The sequence below is a fragment of the Neomonachus schauinslandi genome, chromosome 6 (assembly GCF_002201575.2).
Source record: "Neomonachus schauinslandi chromosome 6, ASM220157v2, whole genome shotgun sequence".
NCBI classification, from domain to species: domain Eukaryota; kingdom Metazoa; phylum Chordata; class Mammalia; order Carnivora; family Phocidae; genus Neomonachus; species Neomonachus schauinslandi.
The window spans coordinates 63,409,053-63,431,519 of record NC_058408.1 but is presented as its reverse complement, the minus strand read 5'-3'; the positions used below and the strand labels follow the sequence as shown (position 1 = coordinate 63,431,519).

At 42.9% G+C, this 22,467-nt stretch overlaps 1 protein-coding gene and 1 long non-coding RNA gene across 5 annotated transcripts; one reads left to right on the top strand and one right to left on the bottom strand.

Moving 5' to 3' along the window:
- The first annotated feature begins 529 nt into the window (after nucleotides 1–529).
- Nucleotides 530–5,597, top strand: LOC123325089. Its single transcript, XR_006540224.1, has 3 exons — nucleotides 530–562; nucleotides 2,596–2,700; nucleotides 3,365–5,597. It is a non-coding gene; the product is annotated as an uncharacterized LOC123325089 (long non-coding RNA).
- On the bottom strand, nucleotides 4,808–13,721 carry LOC110580219 (cytochrome c oxidase assembly protein COX20, mitochondrial). 4 transcript variants are annotated; one of them, XM_044915960.1, is made up of 4 exons: nucleotides 13,507–13,721; nucleotides 5,861–5,975; nucleotides 5,707–5,770; nucleotides 4,808–5,064 (listed from the first exon to the last, which is right to left on the bottom strand). In XM_044915960.1, the coding sequence occupies exons 1-4, from the start codon at nucleotides 13,546–13,548 to the stop codon at nucleotides 4,926–4,928; spliced, it is 360 nt and encodes a 119-aa protein (XP_044771895.1). In that variant the 5' UTR covers nucleotides 13,549–13,721; the 3' UTR covers nucleotides 4,808–4,925. The 4 variants fall into 4 exon arrangements, with proteins under 4 accessions (XP_044771895.1, XP_044771894.1, XP_044771896.1 ...); XM_044915962.1 differs by having other exon boundaries at nucleotides 4,978–5,064; nucleotides 5,707–5,766; nucleotides 13,507–13,603; XM_044915959.1 differs by having other exon boundaries at nucleotides 5,707–5,975.
- Between the last annotated feature and the right edge of the window lie 8,746 nt (nucleotides 13,722–22,467).

Sequence of the window (22,467 nt, the reverse complement as noted above, 5' to 3'; positions counted from 1 at the left end):
AGGCTAGAGAGCCGACCTGTGTACTAAACACGGAGCTGTGGCTGATGGCATGTGCTTTCCTGCCATTTCTGTAACAGTTCATGATCTTAGAGGAAGTAAAGTCAGTTTTGTATAGTAAAATATTCTGTACTTGTCAAGCACTTGAGAAGCAGATCCACAAATTCGCATCCGCGAAAAAATTAAGAAACAAAAGCCAAGAACAATGAGATGACCAGTATAGTCCGCTAACCTGTGACGTAAAAGCTTTGAAGAATTAGGGCATGCAGAGAGAAGGTGAGGTAAAATCCATACTTCTGAAGAATGGTTGGGGTTTATTGAATGGCAAGTAACAGGTAGCTATTAATAGAAGGTATACTTTCTGTTGTCTGTAGTTAAGGGAGTGGGAGCATTGTGGTCAAGTACAGTAAAAGGTTCCAACTTAATATATATATTTTTAAAGTAATAAAGCAAAAAAAAAAATGCTGATTTAAATTTCATCTCCTTTTCCTTAGTCTGTCCATGTGAATGTGCTGTGTGGAAGAGTAAAAGGGCCCAACTAAATGTGTTCCAGTGATTCCAATAGGTATTCCAAATTAATTGCTGCTTGTACATTTAAAACACTTGTTATATTGGGCTTCCAGGATCACCTTAATTAGAACTCCCTTATTTTAAAAGGATGGGAAAAGGAAATAAGTGGTAATCCAGATTGGGTAGATTGTATAAACAGGAAAAAAAGGTTTTCTAACTTTCCTTTGCATACCTGAAATGTGAAATAGTTGGTGTAACGTTAAGCAGTTGGCGGTTCTCTATGCCTAGGTTTAAGACTATGCAAATGGAGCCGAATCCTTGTAAGGTTCTAATGGTTCAAATTCCTTGTTTTAACTTTTTGTGAGATCCTCATTTTAATACTTCTCACTTGCAGAGTTTAAATACTTTAAATACTTTAATGCAGAAAAATGAATCTTAGATACTTATGTCCTTGTTTTTCCCAGCCTTCTGTGTCTATGCAAAATGCACAAATACTTCTTACTAGCTTATAAACACTTGGAAACTAGATTGAGAGCCTTTTGGACAATTAGGAGATAGGATTCCATTACCAAAAAATCAACTATAGGAAGTAAATTTAAATTGTAAAGACAGAAGGAAGGGCTCAGTGTGACCTCTGATTGTGCCTCCAGAGCATGTAATTTCTCATTGCCCTGAAGTCATTTAAAGACTTGGTAAGAAGCTTAGAGGTAATCTATTCTTCCCACCACATACTCCAGAATAATGTATCTTGGTGAAATGAGAGGACCTACCTGGGTGCTATACTGATTTGAAATGTAGCTGTCAGGATTTGAATACAGTTCTGTGTCAGCTAAAAATCCAGTGGCTTCTGAAAGAGCAGACAGCTCGGTTTCAGACCAAAAGGTAAAAAATCATAACTATTTTGTTCATTTGAGGGAAAAAAAAAATGTTAAAACTAGAAGAACATCGTTTCAAAAGTAAACTTTGAATTCAGATGGCAAAGCATAGGTTTCATTTCCTGTGACTTGTCCTCACAGTCTAAAGGGAAGAAACATTTCTAGGGAAACCGATCCATTAAGAAACCAGTGTTTGCAGATTACTTTGATTTCCTAAGGACAGGCCATCTAAGGTGGTTTAACAGATTTTGTTAACTTGATCTAAACTTCTAAAGGAACGTAGAAGCCTTTCTATATTCGTACCTGCTTATAATGTCTCTGGTAGTTTTGTCAAGATAGAAATACTTGGGGAAATCATCTGCATTCTAGAAAACTGAAGAGAAAGGCAAATGTAGTTGTTGAAAACTACTTGCAACACAATCTGTAGTGCTCATGTTACAAGCTTCAAAATGTAACACTTTTTTTAAGACCTTTGTAGTTTTTGTCCCTAAAGCTTACTATTTTAATAGAAAAAGATGGAGCTTATTGCATAAAATAAGCTGTGTAAGATGCCAGTATTTGGGTGGTAGAGGATATTGGTATGTTGTCCTAATTGAATGACCACTGGACCCTATTAAGATGATTCCAAAAAATATTCTAGAGGACCATTAAAAATCAATTCTAGCAATGGCTTTAACTTTTCTACTTAAGATTTTGTTTACCCAAGTAAAGTACACATATATATATATATTAACATGAATTTTAAAGGGGTGCCTTGACCCCCATCCACTACAGATTTTTATCTAGGAATAGAAGGATTCAAACCCTATTTGATCCCTAGCTCTTTGCTGAAAAGTGCATAAACAGGAATCCTGAATTTATTATATAGACCTCCTCGCATTATATAATCGAAGCAAAGGGAAACCAGCGATGGAGTAGAGGTACGTAGACTAAAAAGATGCTTGCGAATCAAATGATGGTATTAGGAATAGTTAAAATTTTTTGTTGCCAAACTCGGTCATTATAAATCACAAGTCCAAAGAAAAGCTTTAGTTAATTTTAAATTCCCTGAGGTCCTTTTACTGTGATAGAAAAGCCAAGTAGTCAAGGAAAAAAAGGGAGGGGTGAGGGAAGGGGGAAATGCATAGAGCACTAGAAAGATTTAACAAAGTATGATAGATAAAGCCACAACAAGTTTTAAAACTACTAATGACCACAATTCTATTTTAATCAGCTATTTAGCTGGTATCTACTGCTATATCACCTAGTGTGAAGTTTTGGAATTAATGGAACAATGAAAGAAGCAGTGCAGCTGGAGGCTCCCAAGTGGGCACGGAAGGTAGGTTACTCTTGCGGTCTGTGATGTGGAAAGCATGTTTGGATGAGGGGAACCTAGACTCTGTCTCCTTGCTAGTGAACATTTAGTAATACAGTTCAGCAAACATGCATGGACGGTTTCATGCCAGACACTTGGCTGGGAATGTAAAGCTTTAAAACATGAAGAGTTCTTGATGAGAAACTTAGGCTCCACTTGGAGCACAAGTCCGTGACCAGTGAAGATGCCAGCTAGTAGCACGAGAACCTAAATGAGAAAGTGATCCTCCTTCCCAGAGGCTAGTGAGCAGGAGCAGGGACTGGGAGAAGCAGCAGGAGGAAGGCACTGTTAAGTGGAATGGGAGAGTTTGAGCAGAGGCTGGGGGTGCATGGCAGAGGGGATGGGCACAGAGTTCACACAGTTTGAGCTTGGAGTTGGGTGGCGGAGTGGAAATAGGTTGGAGGCTACGAGTGGAGGTATGAAGATCTGTTCGGGGGCTTTCTGGGAGGTGTCCAGCAACACTGGCCTAGGGACCTGAAGTGTGTTCTATAGCCCAGTAATCTGTTAGCGCATTTTGTGACCTCTTAATAGTTGGGGAAGAAAATAGGTATTAATAACCACATAAACTTACTAAATGATATTTTAAAAGTTATCCAAGTAAGTATGTCACCACTTTGTTTTTATCCAGGTCTCCAATTTATGCAGTCATTCTGCTGTGAAAATGAACTAACCTTGTTATTGGTGAAGGCCTTGGAAATTTTTGCCAGCCGAGAGAGAGGTTTCTCTTACTCAGGGTAAGATGTAATCATAGTATGGGAGAGCTAGGCGGGAATTCAGTTAACTTAATCCAATTGCCCAATTTTATACTTTGCATCCATTTGTAAACTGAAGCTGAGAACCTAAGTGGCCTGCACAAACAGCTTGTTAAAGATCAGGTTTGAGGAGTACTCCTCAGATTCCCCCGTACTCTTACAGATATGGCGTTGCCTCTTAAAATACAAGTACTGGTCAATTTGAGTAACATAGACTGGATTCAACTCTGACTGTGTCAGTGGAGTATACAGATGGTATGGTCTTGGAAACTGCCTTTTCTTTTCTAACAACCTTTCCTGATTACTGTCCAAGTCCTACCTTTGGTGGCTACTAGATGATGAGGATCCATAGAAATGTCTCGGGGCATGTGCTTGACAGCGACAGCCCGTGCGCCGTGCCCCTCGTAAGGACAGCCACAGGAAAGGCGGGCCTGGGAGGGAAAACGGGACTGAGCATGCACTCCCCACTTACCCCTTGAAAAGTCGTAAGAGAACACAATAAAACTTGAGGATAGCTTCACCTTCTCTGGCTGACCATGATAAGTAATAGGAGCATTAATAATGCCGGAATCCTGTCTGGTGGTCTTTTTTCATTATCATTTCAAAACCAGGAACACCTGTAGCTTGTGTTTTGTGGTATATTTTTTTCTTAGGAAGTAATGTTGACATTAAAACAAAAAAAAATTCATTGCTTTGGAAAGGGGAGGGTGTTTTTCCTGAATGAATAAATGCTATGGGTTTGGTTGGGTGCCTTGTTTGCCTCTTTTAACGGCAGCGGATTGAATTATAAATGACAGACTTACATTATTAATGTAGTATGTGTGTGATCCTGTCAAACAAGTTCTGAAAATACTTATATATACCATGTGTCTATTTAAATTCCATTTAAAAAAATTAAAACACTGCATACATCCAAAGAAATTCAGAGCATTTAAAAACAAGCTTTACTTTCGGGTAGATCACCTACCTGTTGTAAGAAATGGAAGAATAGGGTCAAGTGGTGAGGACATTTTTAAGAACAGCAATTTGCAAAGTCAAAAAATCTATTAGTGTTATGTCTTAAAATAGCACTGACTTTAGAAATCAGGAAGTATTGCCTCATTTTTAACAGGGTGCAGTAATACAATTGTGATTTTTGTTTTTAAGGTGAGTTTGAAAATCCAGCTGAGAGATTGTTTCTTGAAATGCCATTATTTACACTCTTCTCAGAAGCACTGAGTCTGACAAGGCACCAGATGCTTTGCTGGCAGTAGGTCAAGGACCAGAATAAGCTTGTGGGCATTCATACAAGTGTTTAAAAAAAAAAAAAAAACTACAACCAACACATCTTTTATTTACTTGATTGAAAGTCTAATGGTACATACGAGGTTTAATAGAGTTGCCCTCCATTTTATTCACACTGACTCCACAGAGTTGTATCCTCAAGCTCGATTCCGCTCAGCTGCTGTTCTTGCTGGGGCTTTGTTTTCTTTCAGGGTCAAGGTGGGTACTTTCATACAAAATCTTATTTTTAATTCCATCTCTGGCAGTTCTTTCCTGGATTCTTAGCTTCGCATAATTATACCTACAATGGAACCTTATAAAAAAAGAACACAAATGAGTGATTTTTAATATAAATTTCCTCTAGAAGCCAGTTTGAAATTTGTAGTAACAAAATTTAAGATGCTTATAGATGACTACCCCAAGATTTTTTGAGAATACAACCCTTCTAATTTGGAGTGCTATTTTGGGGTGGTTTGGTGTCAGAAATACCTAATTATTTGGTAGGTTTTACATAAAATGAGGCTTTTAATCACCTCTAGCTTAGTTTTACTTGTAGAACCTCATCCAGTGGAACCATATATATACTGTGTACTCCTGACTCTGGCTTTATTTTGCTCAAGAAAACACAGGAGATTCATGCATGTGTTTTGTTAGTTGTGAACACATTCTTAAAAGCCTTTTCAGATGTGACATCAACAAGCAAGAAAGAGCATCAGGGTTGAGGCCTTCCTAAATAAAGTAGAAGTCATAACTTGGTATTGATGAAATTCCATGCATTCATCTGCTCATTTGACAAATGGTATACAATGTGTCTGCATAGACATACTTAAAAGAGGTTTCTTCCTCATGGTTGGGGGGGGCAGGTGGTGGGAGAGTGATTGCGTGAAAAGAGCATGTGTTTGAAATACATCAATCTATCATGATCCTGGAACTTCTTGAATTAGTACACACGTACCAGCATCCTAAAGTCACCAGGATAAATCCTCCTACTCCAACATCACATGATCTTCTAATCCTACCTGTCAAAAAGCATAACCACTGTAATTCTACATTACGTATTAGTCCATTTAGAAAATGTTCATCATACATAGAGAAAAACAGATACTCACTAGTTAGCAAAAAATGTCCAAGGCCAGCCACAACAGATCCTAATGAACCATACAATATCGAATCCCGTGCACAGGGAATGTTTTCAACATCTAAAATTCCTAGGAGCTTAAAGGGCTAGGATAAAATGAAAAGAATAAGGAAATATTTAATTTCAGGGTGGTGTGGCAAAGATTAGAGTATGTGCTAGGTGGTAGCCATGAATCTGTTTACCATCTTTGGTCATCTGGCTTTGGCCTACAATCTGTATCTAAATGGGAAACCTTGAGACTCTGACCAGAAAACCCCATAACAGCAGGGCAGTTTAAACCTAAACCAATTAAATTATGGTGTTAATACTGCAATTTTCTAATTGGTCTGGGAGTAACAGCATATGCCATTTTATGAGCCCTTTAAACATCTGTATGAAATGATCTTGGAATCTGGCTATCACTGAAATTAAGCACCACAGTTCTTCCAATTTGGGAAGCATAGAAGGGGAAAAGAACTATTCTAACCATGTTTGCTTGTAATAGTATAGAGTTTGACTTCAGATTTTATTGGTATTAAAAATGTGTGCAATCTCTCTTCTGGTCTGTTTCCTTAACTGTGATAAGAAATTGCACTTGATTTGATTCTTTGTTGATACATGGCAGCTACACCTGGGGGGGAGGGTAGGTGTGACGGGAAAAGCTGGAAATCCAGAGTTGGGTTTTTGTCTCTGCTCTGCCACTAACTGGGATCACTTGTAGGATATATGTATTTTTTAAATTTCCGTAGCCCTCCATCTGTAATGAAAAGGCATTGGGCTAGGTGGTAATTTAAATTCCTTCAAGTGCTAAAACGAATGATGCTTACATTCTTTCACTGAAGTCTTCATGGGACTCATGGACTTGATTTTCCTGATTTTAAAAAAAGGTACTGCCAGCTTAAGCTTCACATGTTGTAATGTGAATGTCAAATGGAACTCTGTTTTAGGGGTCTGGGAGGACAGGACACATTTTTTTATAGTCACACTTGTTTCACTGGCATTCCTATTAATAAAGGACTTAGAAAACTTAGACTTTCTTAAAACTTGATTAAATGCAAGTTTTCAGTAATGTAGCTTTTTAAAAAGGAAGCCAACTTGTCCATTTAAAGGTTTCAATGAATAGTAATATAGCGTGAAGGCAACCTTGCTATAACGGGAGGATTGTGTAGGATGAGGGGACACTTAGAAAGTAAAGGGGGAGATTGGAGGGGGGACTGGTTAGCCCAGTGATGGGTATTAAGAAGGGTGTTCCTGATTGTATTTGTGTTAGTATTCTTTGGCTCAAACTGCTGCCGGAAAAGACAAAGTGTGATTTGGTCCACAATAAAGCAAAGATTGTATTCTCTTGATTATTCTATCCCTTTTTTTTTTTTTTTTAACTTTTGTCTCTTCCTTGTTCCCCTCCCCGCCCCCCCATCCTTAACATTACTTGGTGGATATAGCTATAAAAGCTCTTCACAAATCTTAGTAACGGGGATTTAATTATGCTTCTAGGCAAGAAACAGCTCAAAAGCCAAGCTGAACATAGTCCTGGCAGGCGGGAGGGTTGTGAGCCACTCAGTGGACAGCTGGACTCCACATTCCAGTCCAGGGCTAATGCACCCACCTTCAGAGCAGCCTACTTTCCTAGGGGAAGGCTGGAGGTGATGACTAGTGCCCATTTGAGGTCTTAGAAGCAAGTGAGAGCAACACCTCCACCGCAGGGTAGGCAGTCCTGATGGCTTTCACTTTTGGGCAGGGGGTCATTAAGTAGAATAAGGAACTATTGGGCTGGCCACCGCACACCTCACACCATGGCTTTTTCGTGTGGATTCCCTTCCATAACGGAGTCCTAGTGTGACTCCAGGATATCCCCGAATCTGCAGACATTTGTGGGGCACTTGGACAAAATGCTATTAACCTCAGTTCTTTACAAAGAAAATATACTTGCCAAATAAACAGTGCTGCTCAAGTCAGCTAGGAGATCATCTTTCTCAGTTTGGAGGTTTTCAAATCTACCCCCTCAGATTCTGACTCGGGTCTGGGATGGGCCATGGGGATCTACATTTAGAAATCAGATATCTATCAGATTGAGGAAACAGGTTTTAGATACTGTTTAGAAAAATGTTTTGGGGCGCCTGGGTGGCTTAGTCGTTGAGTGTCTGCCTTCGGCTCGGGTCATGATCCCAGGGTCCTGGGATCGAGCCCTGCATTGGGCTCCCTGCTCAGTGGGAAGCCTGCTTCTTCTCCCTTTCCCACTCCCCCTGTGTTCCCTCTCTCGCTGTGTCTCTGTCAAATAAAATCTTAAAATGTTTGGGGTGCCTGGGTGGCTCAGTTGGCTAAGCCTCCATTTTTGGCTCAGGTCGTGATCTCAGGATCTCCAGCTCTGTGCTCAGCATGGAGTCTACCTGTCCCTCCCCCCCAGTCAGAATCTTTAAATTTAGTTTTTTAAAGGTGTTAAAAAATAATCAGCTTATTGTGGGGTGTCTGGGGGAGCATAGTAGGTTAAGCGTCTGACTCTTCTGTCATCTCAGGGTCCTGTGCTGGAGCCCCAAGTCAGGCTCTGTGGCCGAGAAGGCAGTCCGCTTGAGATCCTCCCTCCCTCTGCCCCTTAATCCTGTGCGCTCTAAAATCTTAAAAAAAAAAAATCGCTTATTAAAAAAAAAAAAATGCCTTGGGGCGCCTGGGTGGCTCAGTCGTTAAGCGTCTGCCTTCGGCTCAGGTCATGATCCCAGGGTCCTGGGATCGAGCCCCACATCAGGCTCCCTGCTCCGCGGGAAGCCTGCCTCTCCCTCTGCCACTCCCCCTGCTTGTGTTCCCTCTCTCGCTGTCTCTCTCTCTGTCAAATAAATAAAACCTTTAAAAAAAAAAAATGCCTTAACAGAAGTTACATACGCTTTTTAAAACGGAACCTTTTAAAACCCAACATGTGGATACAGGCCAAGGATGCTGCTACCAAACATTCTCCATTACATTTATCAGCACCACATCCAACAAAACTGGTCTTGTGTCAGCAGTGCTGAAGTTGAGAAACCAACACTGGTCTAATTAAACAATTTCCTAATTTAGAGGTGGCGGGGCGGGGGGGGAGGCTGTTCGTGCCAGACCCATTACATCCCTTGTTCTCCACCCTCAGCCTCTCATGTGAGAACACCTCTGAGCAAGTGCAGGTTAGCCGGAACCCCCAAAACCTGTTCTTTCCACTGTCACTTAACCCTTTGGTTTGTTCATAAATGAGAAAACCAGGGCTCCGGGGAGACATTTTCCAAAGGTCACACATCTGGGGTTGGGGGGGCAGGACTAAGTACATGACCGTGTATCTGCAATTCGTATCAAGACGGGGTGGGAGGCGCCTGGGTAGCTCAGTTGGTTAAGCAACTGCCTTCGGCTCAGGTCATGGTCCCAGGGTTCTGGGATCAAATCCCACATCGGGGCGCCTGGGTGGCTCAGATGGTTAAGCGTCTGCCTTTGGCTCAGGTCATGATCCCAGGGTCCTGGGATCGAGTCCCGCATCGGGCTCTCTGCTCCTTGGGACCCTGCTTCTCCCTCTGCCTCTCTCTCATGAATAAATAAGTAAAATCTTTAAAAAAAAAAAAAAAATCCCACATCGGGTTCTGCTCAGCGGGGAGCCTACTTCTCCCCCTGACTCTCTTATGCTGTCTGTCTCAAAATCTTAAAAAAAACAGTAGGAATGCACCGACTAAGAGCATACTCTTCCCTTCACTAGTAGAGAATTCTCAGCCTCCTGGTAAAGTTGGGAGTTTACAGATTACTTAAAAGCAAGTACAGGAAAACTAACGAAGAACTAGTCTTAAGCACATATAATACTTTTAGAAAGTACACTGAATTGTAAGACTCTCAGAAATTAGTAAGAGTTCAAGCCATAAATCCCTTTTAAGTACTTCCATTTATGACGTTCAAACATTTCATTTTTATTCCCTACGTAATCTGCAACCTTATGTTTAACTTCTGCCATTAACAAGCTTAAGGCTTACACTAAGGAAATTTTAGACTTGTTGACTAAAAATTAAGATTTTTTAAAAATGTAAACTACCCCCAACATGGGGCTCAAACTCACAACCCCAAGATCAAGACCCATGCTCTGCCAACTGAGTCAGCCAGGCAACCCATGAAATTTTTAAGCTTAGATTTAGAAAGGCAGCTGTTCCAGCTCACCCTGATTAAACTAAGATGCTCAAAAGATTTCTAAGCTGGAATACCAGTTTAATAATTTAAGAAAATAGACTGATTTAGAGCCACCCCATTTCCCACTGCCAAACGTCTCTGCATTAGTGTTCATAGTCTTTGCTCTTGGTGCACAGGGCCAACTGGCCCCCCCCCCCCTTTTTTTTTTAAGATTTTATTTGAGAGAGAGCATGAGTGGAGGCGGGGGAGAGAAGACTCCACTAAGCGGGGAGCCCAGTGCGGGGCTCGATCCCAGGACCCCGAGATCATGACCTAAGCTGAAGGCAGACGCTTACACGACTGAGCCACCCAGGTGCCCTTGGCCCTCTTCCTATTTATTTTTTAAAAATTTTATTTGACCGAGCGAGCACGCGGCGGGCAGAGGGAGGAGCAGCAGGGAGCCCGACACGGGGCTCGATCCCAGAATCCTGGGTTCATGATCTGAGCTGAAGGCAGATGCTGAACTGATTGAGCCACCCAGGCGCCCTCAGCTCTTCCTATTTAAACCTAGTCCTAACTGCAGTTGATTCCCCTGGAGGAGTTTGTTTCTAGTTACTCCTTTCCTCATTTGCACTATTATTTTTCCTCTCCAGTATAAACAAAAACAAAACTACTCCTCGCTTAACACTCCTTCCCTCCACAAACCTCCTAAGCCACTATCCCACTTCTCTGCTCCCTTAAACTACAAAACTAAAGTTAACCTACATGTTACAAGCCTCTCCTTCGTTGAAGTCCCTTCAAAGAGCATTCATCCCTACACCACTGCAGCAGCTTGGTCGAGACACTGTAAAATCCACCATACTTTCCATTAGCACACATGGCACAGATAATCATGTTTTTGAAACATTTTCTTGGCTTCAAAGAGGACGAGGCTGCCTGGTTTTCCACCTCACTGGCCATTCCTGGCAGTTTTGCAGCTGTTCCCTCCTCTGATGACCTCTCAGGTTGAAGAGTTACCCTTGCCCACTCAGAAATGTAGGCTTTCAATTAAATGCCATTTACATGATGATGCCTCCCAAATTTGCAAATCACACCTAACCTCTCCCAAGCTTTTGTCTCCTAATTCATCAGTCTAGCGACACCTTTTGTACGTCAAAAAAGCGCCTTGATTAGAATTATTTTTCAGGCATCACTACTCAACCAATTTGCAGACCAAAAACTTAGGAGTCATCCTTGATTTCTTCATCAAACCCATGTCCAGTGCATCAGCAAGTCTGGGATACACCTAAACCAAATACATCTTGAACTAAAACACTTCTCACTTCGCTGCTGCTACTCCCAGGCTACCATCATCTCTCATAGGATCTTTTTTTTTTTTTTTTTCCCTCTCATAGGATCTTAAAAGCTCTTGATTCCACTCAGATAACTAGATCATTGTCCTTTGAAAACCCTCCATGCCTTACAACTGTTGGGAAGGCCCTGCACAACCTGGCACCCACCCTCCTTTCGTATTCCTTTTTCTCTTGTCCTCTAGTCTAGGAACACTGGTTTCTCCTCTGGCAAGTTGGTTGATGGTTACCACCTAGCACATCTGCCTTTCTCCAGGATCTCTGCCTGGTTGGCTCAGTAAATGAAATTCTCATTTCCTGTTTGATTCCCGCAGTAGAATGTGAGTTCCACAAGGAATATTTTGCCTGTTTTGATCAAGGCTATATCTTTAGCTCCTAGTTTAGTGCCTCATACTCAGTAGATACTCTACTTTTTTGAATGGATTTATTAATAAATGTAAAATTTACCTACAGCACTTTCCTGGTAGGCATGTACCAAATTTCATATTTTAAAGTTTCCTGGAGAGCAGAGTGGGAGCAAAGAGTTTTTAAGGGTTAGTTCTATCAGCTTGATAACTTCCATTTTTACCTTAGGTTTGCTGATGCTAATAATCCCTGGTTTGCACCGGAATGATCACTGAAAAATTCTTTAAAAACTGCAGGCTTCCTTTTCTGACATTACCCTGGGCTACTAATTCAGTGATAGCTTATGTTATATAAATTTTATAATCTCCTTGGTGAGCTTTGATATATACTAGTATTTCATGAGCAGTTTGTTTACAAGTTTTTTTGTTTTGTTTTTTAACCTCGCCAATCTGGTAGCGCTCAGTTTTAGGGCTTGTACCTATCCATTTCACCAACTACAGTATTTTGTTTTACTCATGATGGACCAATTAAATAAGTCAATATTATTCTTTGATTCGATTTTTTAAAAATTTTCAACGGCTAAACCATACTTCTGACCCTTAAATGACGGCAGTTATCTCCTATCAAAGTTGACAATCAGATACAAGAGAGATAAAAGCCCCGTTTAACCTCCCCGTGTTTATATAGTTATGGTGCCTCTTGAAATAGACAATTTTAAGATAAGGGTACGCTTGGTTACATTAAGCATATTCCAAGTAGTATATGAGTCATTAAAAACAAAAGGCACCAATAAGTGTCGGAACTGACACAATGTGTTTTGATACTAAATCTGAAGATAACCTATCCAGTATTTGTTCATATTAACCATTTGATCTTGGCCAAATTTAAGTGGAAAAGTCCTCTGAGAAGCAGTAACTCTGAATGAGTAGGAAAATTTCCAAGCTGAACAGAGCATATCCTAAAACTGTGTATTAGGAGCATTCCGGCACACAGTGGGTCTTGAGTAAATAGTTGGATGTTCATCACTGATCCAATCAATGTTAATATCTCTATAAGGTTACTACTGAAAACTGTTTTCTTCTATTTTCTGAACATCTGTTACTTGTTCAGCACTGAGGTTATAAATTGGGTTCCCTTAAGGAGCCCAAGGGGCAGAAGACAGAAATCGGGAACTTGCTGGAATGATGCAGCTGTAGAAGGCGCCGGGGAGGAGAGGGAACAGGTGCATTTCAGTCTGCTCTGGGGAGTCAGGGGGCCCCTAGGAGAAACCGCCCTCCCTTCGTTGCCCACCGTCTCCAGAGCCTCTACAGAGTAGAAGAGCCGGACACAGGCTGACAGGGGCTAGGTGAAAGGCTTTATCGTCCAGGCCAAGGAATTCGGGTTTTATCCGGGAGCAACGGGCTGTGACGACTGGATCTTACGCAGAGGTGAAATGGTGCGGTTTACAGATTAGCGCACACGAAAGGGAAAAACCTCGGCCTTTACATCCGCTCCTCCCGCTCTGGATATGCACTCCCCGAACCGAACCACGTTTTCACCGCTCGGCAGCACTTCTGCGTCCCTCGGTTGTTAAGTGCTGACAAGGATACCACATCAGCCTGTCCTCGGGGAGCTCGGAGACCACGCTTCACCGGCACCAGCCCTTCAGCGCACAGCTCTCCTGCCCGGGGCTTCAGTCCCCTCCTCCCCCTAGTCCCGGCGAGGGACCTAAAGCGTGTCGGGGCTGGGGGACGGGAACTGCCTGGAGCCCGCGACGCCGGAGAAGCCAGGGACGCGGCCTCGGCCCGAGGTCTGCAGCCCGCCGCCCGCCCCCGGCCCGAGCGCCCCACCGCCCCGTTACCTTCCCCTTGGCGGGCTCGCCGGGCTCCGGCGCAGCGGCCATGGGCTCTGATGGGTGCCTGCGGCCCCGCCCCGCCCGCGCCGCGAGCGGAAGCCCCGCCAGCCCCGCCCCCGCGCGCCGGCCGCCATTTTAGGGAACGTTTCTGCGTCTCCGCAGTGGCCGGGCTGGGCCGTAGCCTGGGCTGCGGGGCCATCTCCTTTGTTCAAACTAACGGCTTTGACGCCTCCACAACGGGCTATCCGCAGCTCGGGGGGCCGGGGCAGAAAGAGGAAGACGGCTCGTGAAACACCCCGCACCAGGACCCTCGACGGGGCGGGGGCGGGACAGCGCCCTGGCGCCTCGAGCCTGCGCCGTTTCCCGCCCCAGCCCCCTCCTTCCGCCCCAACCGCCATTTCTAACCGTCGACCGCGGGCTCGCGCCCGCGTGCCTGAACGCCGGGCGCGCGCACGGGGCGGGGCCGCGACCGCGGCCGTGGCGGGGGGAGCGGGCGCGCCGCCGCCGCTTTGTCCTGCGCGCGGGCCCCGCAGCCGGGTCGGCGGCCTAGCCCGCCCCGAGCTCTGGCCCACCCTCCCGGAAGTTGGCCTGCGCTCCCTCGCGGCCCCTGCGCGCCCTTTGTCCTTCCGGCCGCAGGACGAGCCCTGGGTGCCTCCTGCAGCTCCACCCGGCGCCGGCAGCCGAGTAACCCCGAGCGCCAGCCCCGTGCACTTCGTGGTCCCGCGCCCGCCTCGCCGCCTCCCCTTTTCGGTCCATGACTTAGCGGCTTTAAAAATAGCGCCGCCCCGCTCGCCCGAAGGAGACTGGGGACAAAATGGAGGGAGCGCTCGTGGGCGGACGTGCGTCAGGGCGTGCGGGCCCAAGCGGGGTGGGAGGGAGGGTGCGGACAGGGGGTCCGGGGCGGAAGAGGCCGGGCGGTGGCCCTTGCCCGTGCCTTCTGTCCACCCTCTGGTGAGTGCCCCGCCGTGGCCGCTCGCCTCCCGTCCTCTGCACCTTATGTCGCACGGCCAGCCTTTGTGCCCTTCCCGGTGCGCGCCTCGGCTTGTGTCTACGCGGCGTGCGCGGCGGCCATGTGGCAGTCCCGGTCGCCTGGTTCCGGCTCGCGACCTCGCCTTCACCTGGCACCTTTCTGCCGTCCGGGTGCGGTGCACGGTGGAGGACTCGAGCGTGGCTGACGATCGGGTTTGCCAAGTGAGTTGCTCGGGGGAGCTCGGACGGTTCGTATAGGCTGCTGTTGCACGTCCTAGGGCCCGGAGGAAGAGGCACCCACCCCTGCGATCCCGCTCGGGGAGGGGGCGTTCTCCCCGGCACTCCCGCGTTCCGGTGCTTTGAGCTCTGGGTCTGGAAGGTAATATTCCATAAAGGAGGGAGGAGTTCTTGTGCAGTAGTTCCTAATCACGTTGTAAAGGAAGGAGAACTGGAAAAGTACCAGGTGACACACATAGATCATCCTGTTTTGTTTCTTATTGTGCCTTTGAAGATTGTAAACCTATGTTGTTTGTAAAAATTGTAAACCCATTGTCATTGAAAAGTATTTTTATGTTATTTATATTAAAAGTTTTATTTTCACAAAATTGCGTAATACTTGCATGTTTGTTTTTCACAGTTTACAGAGAATGGAAAGTAAAACATTTTTTCCACTCTGATCCCTCCATTGTTCCCTAAGGTACACTCACCAGTTTTGATGTGTCTTTTTCCAGACTGTTCTTTTTTTCTCCTTTTTTCTTCACTGAAACAATGTTGGTATTTAGGATTAAAAAGCGGAAGTCTCTCCATGCCATATCTGCCCCTCTTCATGCGTACGTATATGTCTATGATACACATATGTCTAATTATGCACTATGTGATTTGCATTCAGTACTTTTTACCATTTAACACTGTTGGCAATTTTTTCATGCAAGTACCTGTAGATTTTCTTACTCATTTTAAAGGCCGATCGTCAGGCCTTCTTCAAACCTCATCTTCCTTCTGACTGACATACGGAAAATTTCCGTGTTTTTTTTTTTTTTTTCCACTAATCCCATCCCCCCCTCCCCCAAATCTTTAGAAGCATCTTTAGGCTTCTATCTCTGTGCACATGTTCAAATATTTCTGTAGGATGGATTTCTGGAAGTGGCCTGATCGAAGGGATCACATTAAAAAATTGAATAAAAAATTGAATACCGGGCGCCTGGGTGGCTCAGTCATTAAGCGTCTGTCTTCTGCTCAGGTCATGATCCTGGAGTCCCGGATCGAGTCCCGCGTCAGGCTCCCTGCTCAGCGGGGAGCCTGCTTCGCCCTCTGACCCTCCCCCCTCTCATGCTCTCTGTCTCCCATTCTCTCTCTCAGGTAAATAAATAAAAAATATTAAAAAAAATAAAAAAAAACATTGAATACCGGGCGCCTGGGTGGCTCAGTCATTAAGCGTCTGCCTTCGGCTCAGGTCATGATCCCAGGGTCCTGGGATCGAGCCCCGCATCGGGCTCCTTGCTCCACGGGAAGCCTGCTTCTCCCTCTCCCACTCCCCCTGCTTGTGTTCCTGCTCTCGCTATCTCTCTCTGTCAAATAAATAAATAAAATCTTTAAAAAAAAAAAATTGAATACCTACTGCTAAATGGTCCTCCAAAATACTACCAATTTACATTCCCAGTGAGAGGGTATGAGAGTGCCTGTTACCTCTTTTAACCTTTTTAACACTGCATGTTATGTTTTAAAATTTCTGCGGAGGGCGCCTGGGTGGCTCAGTGGTTAAGCAGCTGCCTTCTGCTCGGGTCATGATCCCAGGGTCCTGGGATCGAGCCCCACATCAGGCTCCTTGCTCCAAGGGAGGCCTGCTTCTCCCTCTCCCACTCCTTGATTGTGTTCCCTCTCGTGCTGTGTCTTTCTCTGTCAAATAAATAAAATCTTTAAAAATAAAATTTCTGCTGACCTGATGGGTGAAAAGTGCAATCTTAACTGCTTTAAACTTTACTGATTACTAGTATGGGTGACGTTCTTACAAATGTTGATTGGTCATTCTTTTTCCAAGAATTTGTGTATCAGTTTTGTGCATTAAAGATATTGATTGTGTATGTGATTTCCTTATTAGTTTATAGCAGCTCTTTACAGTTTAGGCTTTTAACTCATAACAGTTATTTCTATTTCATTTGTTAATTTTGTTTATAGAGACTTTCTTTTTAACTTTTTAAAAAACGGAGTCTAATCTCAACTTTTTTTTATGACTTTTCATTTTGTGTCTTGCTTGTAAACCTCTGAGTAAGGGACAGGCGGGCTAGGTAGGGAGAGATAGATAGGGGACTATGTGATCAGGCTCACAGAAATCCCAAAACGTGGAGGTGTGGGGAAACCAGAGATATGGGGACAAATCTGACCACCCTACCCTAGGGCGGACCACCCTGGCCTAGGTGTGTGGGGTAGGTGTCTTTATGATAATCACCTGTGACCAACAAAGACTAACCAGACCCTAAAAAGGAAGTAAACCATTGAAGGTGTTATCAATAGAGATTGTTAAAAGGATTTAAGTTCCCTGGTTAGCTTTCTATAAAAGACCAAACCTAAAGGCCCTTGTTGGCAACCCTGTGGGGACCCCTCTCACTCTTGAGAGCTTTTTCTGTATCTTCACTTAATAAACTTCTATTGCTTTACTCACTCTCCATTGTCTGCGAGATTCATTCTTCGACTCCGTGAGACAAGAAACTAGCTCTCCCGCATCATCTTGACTCCCATAATTAAAAATGCTCTGATAATTTTGAAATTATCTTCATATGCTCCCTTTCTCATTAATAATTTTATTTATTTACTTTTTTTAAAGATTTTATTTATTTGACAGAGAGACACAGTAAGAGAGGGAATACAAGCAGGGGGAGTGGGAGAGGGAGAAGCAGGCTTCCTGCAGAGCAGGGAGCCCGATATGGGGCTCAATCCCAGGACCCCGGGATCATGACCTGAGCAGAAGGCAGCCGCTTAAAGACTGAGCCACCCAGGCGCCCCTCATTAGTAATTTTAATCATTTATGTCTTACTTCTTAAAAGACCAACTTTTGGCATTATTGACCGATTATTTATTTTATCCATTTTATTTTTTATTTTACATTTTTTCTATTTACCTCGTATCTCGTTCTTTAAAAATTTTATTTTGTGGGACGCCTGGGTGGCCCGGTCGGTTAAGCATCTGCCTTTGGCTCAGGTCATGATCCCGGGGTCCTGGAATTGAGTCCCACATTGGGCTCCCTGCTCAGTGGGGAGTCTGCTTTTCCCCCTGCTTGTGTTCTCTCTGAAAAATAAATAAAATCTTTTAAAAAAATTATTTTGTTATCTTTTTTCTAGCTTTTTGAATTGACTCCTTAGTTCACTTATTCTCCATCTTTCTTGGTTTCAAATGAATGTATTTAAGGCTATAAAATTTCCTCTGAGGGGCGCCTGGGTGCCTCAGTCGTTAAGCGTCTGCCTTTGGCTCAGGTCATGATCCCAGGGTCCTGGGATCGAGTCCCACATCCGGCTCCCGGCTCGGCGGGAAGCCTGCTTCTCCCTCTCCCACTCCCCCTGCTTGTGTTCCTGCTCTCTCTCTCTCCCTCTCTCTCTCTCTCTCTGTCAAATAAATAAATAAAATCTTTAAAAAAAAAATTTCCTCTGAGAATCATTTTATCCCATGTTATGTCCTAGATTTTGACAGGCAATGTTCCTATTACCCTTTTTTCTTAAAATTTTAATAGTTTCAGCTTTTCTTTCCAAGTAACTAAGTGTGGATATGGTTTTGGAATTTTGTTTTTTGGTTTTGTTTTACACTGTGGCACATGTATTTCTACTTTTTGTAATTTATTGATTTGTGTATGTGTGTGTTACCTAAGAGATCGTTTTGTACATGTCCCATAGGTATTTGAAAACAGTGTGTTCTCTGTATTAGTATTAAGTTAAGGTCATTAATTATAATAGTATAATGGATATAGTATAAATATATGTATATAGAAATTATTAATAGTGTAAAATTAAGCTTATTATCATTCAACCGTCTTTTTGTATGGTAAGGGTTTTTTCATTGCCAGCAACAGACTCTAATTAGCTTAAACAAGAAATGTACTGGGAAGATGTGGAGAAACTCACTGAAATGATAAAAAGTTGAAGAGCCAGGTCTTGAAAAGGACAGCATTCAGGACAGTTCCGGGGGTTTCAAAAGCAAGAAGTAAAGAGGAAAGTGACTCTTCAGGATAACAGTGACGGCAATGAACCATGATACTGGACCTGTTCAGCCTTCTTCCCACCATGGTGCTTTGCTCTGTCAACCAGGCAGTCTGTTGTAAGACTCCCTGTTTGTTTGGCAGTGGATAGTGCCCTGAATGAGGTGGTACTTTAGCATCGTGGGTGGAGTGGAACCGGAAAAACTCTTCTCTACCTGTTCCTTCCCTCGTGGTGGCTATAAATCCTCTGGCTCACTGCCCAGAGTCTGTGCTTTCATTTTCTCAGCTGGGAGAGAGTGTCCAGTATCAGTAATCCCATCCTAGAGAGCGATAGTCATCTGCTGGTGGGAGGAAATTGGGAATATCATTTTAGGAGTTCGGCAGGGCTGTGCTGGCCAAACTCACCTTTTGAGGTTCTCTCTTAGGCTTGTGTGGGGTTGTTTTTAAATCTAGTGTACTGGGTTTAATAATCTGATCCCAGCTCCTCTGTATTATCAGGAAATTGCTATGGTCCTGGTTCGCTGCTAGTGCATTCTCCTGTCTTTCCAGCAGAGGTATTGGTTTATTTTTATATTCCTTTTTTCATTTCAATAGGTTTTGGAAAAAGGAGTGGTAAAAAGTTGTGTTGTCAGACCTCTATAACCAGAAGTCTGAATTTTCCTCCTCGTCTTTCCTATTTGTGTATGCGTGTGTGTGCGTGTGTGCGTGTGTGTATGCGTGTGTGCATGTGTGCACACGAGCGTGTTTAAGCTGAATGGACTCAGAAGTGCAGTTGCCTCACTTTACTTTGGAGTTCTGCCCCCCACAGACGGCGACTTGGATCTCTTTCGGCCCTTTATTCTGGTAGTTTACTTTTGTATTTTTAAATAAAATGCTCATTCTCTTATTTGTTGATTTTTCAATTTTAGGCATTGTCTATTAATAATGACAATTTGGCTCTCTTTTCCACCCCTTTCCCGGCATCCTCTCAACATGGGTGCATCACATTTTAACAGTGTTAAACCAGCATTCAGTGTAGGCATTGCTACGGCTGAGCCGTGTAGAGTACTAGGATTCCATTTCTTGTGAAAATTTTTATTTTTATTTTTTTGGAGTTAATAATTGCTTAATTTGTTTATTTGCTTAATTTTGTTGGAGCTAGGTCTTACTGGCTCTTTTCTGCATAAGAAATGATCTGAATTTAAGCATATAATACTCATTTGGTCCTTCGGACAAATGAGTATTATATGCTCATTTCTTTTTCGTAATGGCTCTTGAGAGCTGATGGTGGGCATCTCTTGTCAACTCTGTTCAGTGACTTTGTGTTGGTAGCTTAAAATAAGCTATAATGGAAGTATTTATGCCATGAAAATCAACAAATGCTACAAATCATGGCTTTTTTCTTTCTTTCTCTTCAGAGAGATGGTTTACCAATACACCATTGAAGGCACCCATCACTAACTTTTCTCTCAGAATTATCCTACAGAGTGATAAAATTCCTACCATGTAGTCAAACACATTGTATAATCTGCCTGTCAGGGTTTTTTTGTTTTGTTTTGTTTTGTTTTGTTTTGAAGACATCTCTCCTGGAGCTTTCCTCTTCGTGATCCAGTTCAGAATGGTTCCTTTCTCAGACTGATGCCCAGCCATCATCCTGGAGACTCTCATCACCTCTTGTCTGTGATCACCTGCCTCCTCAATTCCTCATCTTCCTCTTTGTTGGCTTACTCATTTTGGAGGACTCTATCCTCTAATGGCTTCCTGGAAAAAGGTTGCCTAGAAGATAAAACATTTGGGGATCATCATGCCCCCAAATATTTTTTCTCCTGTCAACTTTGATGTTTAGATAAAGTTGCATTTCTAGAATTATTCTCCCACTAGAATCATTATCTTTCCTACAGATAATCTCCTACATAATCATAATGCCATTTTCACACCCAGGGAAAATAAGCAATAATTCCTAATTCATGTAGAATGTAGTACATAGGGACACCTGGGTAGCTCAGTCGGTTAAGCGTCTGCCTTTGGCTCAGGTCATGATCCCAGGGTCCTGGGATCGAGTCCCGCATTGGGTTCTCTGCGGGGAGCCTCCTTCTGCCCGCTTCTCCTTCTGCTTGCCACTGCCCCGCTTGTGCTTGTGCTCTCTCTCTGTCGTGTCTGTCAAATTAAAAAAAAAAAAAAAACTTAAAAAAAGAAGAATGTAGCACGTATTCAAAGTTCCCCAGTTGTTTAGAGAAGTTTTTCCCAATTGTTTTCCTGATTTCCAATGCTTTTGTTTTTGTTTTCAAACAAGCATCCAGTACTGCATTTGATTGTTATGTATCTTTAGTCTTTGTCTAGGACAATCTCCCCATCTTATTTTTTCTTATGACACTGAATTTTTGGAAACTCTAATAAGAGAATTGTTTTGCAGAATGTCCCACATTCTGTGTTATCTCTTCGTATCATTTAACTTGTGGGTTTACTATCCCCTTTATTTTCTATAAACTGGTGAAGCCTAGGGTTGCACCATCCAGTATGGTGGCCACCAGCTTCAGGTGGTTGTTGTACACTTGAAATATGTGTGGCCAATGCAACTGAGAGGCTAAATTTTAATTTAATTTCACTGGAAATAATTTGAATTAAAATTTAAAATTCATGCTCAATTTCCTTATTGGAAAAATTTTAAGTGTGTTTGGAAAAACTTAGGTATGCAAATCTACTTTTTCAGTGGTAAATTTTATGAAATCTCAATACAGATCAAATATTTACAATGAAAATTTAGCATCTGAATTGAAATGTGCTTTAAGTGTAAAACATGCACTGGATTTTAAAGACTCACTACAAAAAAAAAGTAAAATATTAATTTTTTATATTGATTACATGTTGAAATACTAATATTTTTTATATTGGGGCTAAATTAAGTATATTAAATAAATTTCACCTGTGGGTTTTTTGGTTTTTTACTTCATGTGGCTAGTAGAAAATTTAATATTGCAGACGTGGCTCACATTATATTCCTATTGACATGCACGGTCTAGTAGCCTGATAAAATTCAAGTTAAACAATTTTATTTATTTATTTGACAGAGAGATACATAGCGAGAGGGGAACACAAGCAGGGGAAGTGGGAGAGGGAGAAGCAGGCTTCTCGCCCAGCAGGGAGCCCGATGCAGGACTCCATCCGAGGACCCTGGGATCACGACCTGAGCTGAAGGCAGACGCTCAACAACTGAGCCACCCAGGCACCCCTCAAGTTAAACATTTTTGATAAGAATATTTCTAGATGATATTGTGTATTTCAAATTGCATCACCTCAGGAGGCTCCTATGTCAGATGGTCCCACTATTAGTTATGCTAATTTTGGCCCCTCGGTTAAGACAGAGACATTGTAAAGATTCACTTCCCTTTTTGCAATTAAAAATCTATGCAAATATCCCCAAAATCTGTTCACCTAATGGTTTTGGCTATTTTTTTGATGATCCTGCCTTGAACTGATGATTACATTGGAGGTTGTCAAATGGTGGTTTTCTTATTTTGTCAGTCCATCTCTGTTTATTAGCTGGCTTTGGTCCTCCCCTTTAACAGATCTCTATTGATATGACTTTATGCATGTATGTATCTAATGTGTTACAATTAATTAGAGTCATTCTTTTTACGCTCAGTACACTTCTGTGTACATTCCCTGCCCCAGACCTGTAATCAACCACACCTGTCATCAACCGTTTCTTCAAAGAACTCTTGTTCTTTTAGTGGGAATTACATTGCTTCTTAAAGCCACTTGAGATGAATATTTTTTAAGCATAGGAAAAACATCGATGGGATTTTATTCAAGATCCTTACCTAATGCTTTGTACA

Excerpts from the sequence above, each read along its gene's own strand:
- LOC110580219 (XM_044915959.1), bottom strand. The coding sequence starts at position 13,548 with ATGGCCGCTGCGCCGGAGCCCGGCGAGCCCGCCAAGGGGAAG. Across the intron at positions 5,976-13,506 it reads GCGAGCCCGCCAAGGGGAAG|CCCTTTAAGCTCCTAGGAAT; the intron begins GTAACGGGGCGG and ends ATTTTATCCTAG. Across the intron at positions 5,065-5,706 it reads CTGGTGACTTTAGGATGCTG|GTTCCATTGTAGGTATAATT; the intron begins GTACGTGTGTAC and ends TTTTTTTATAAG.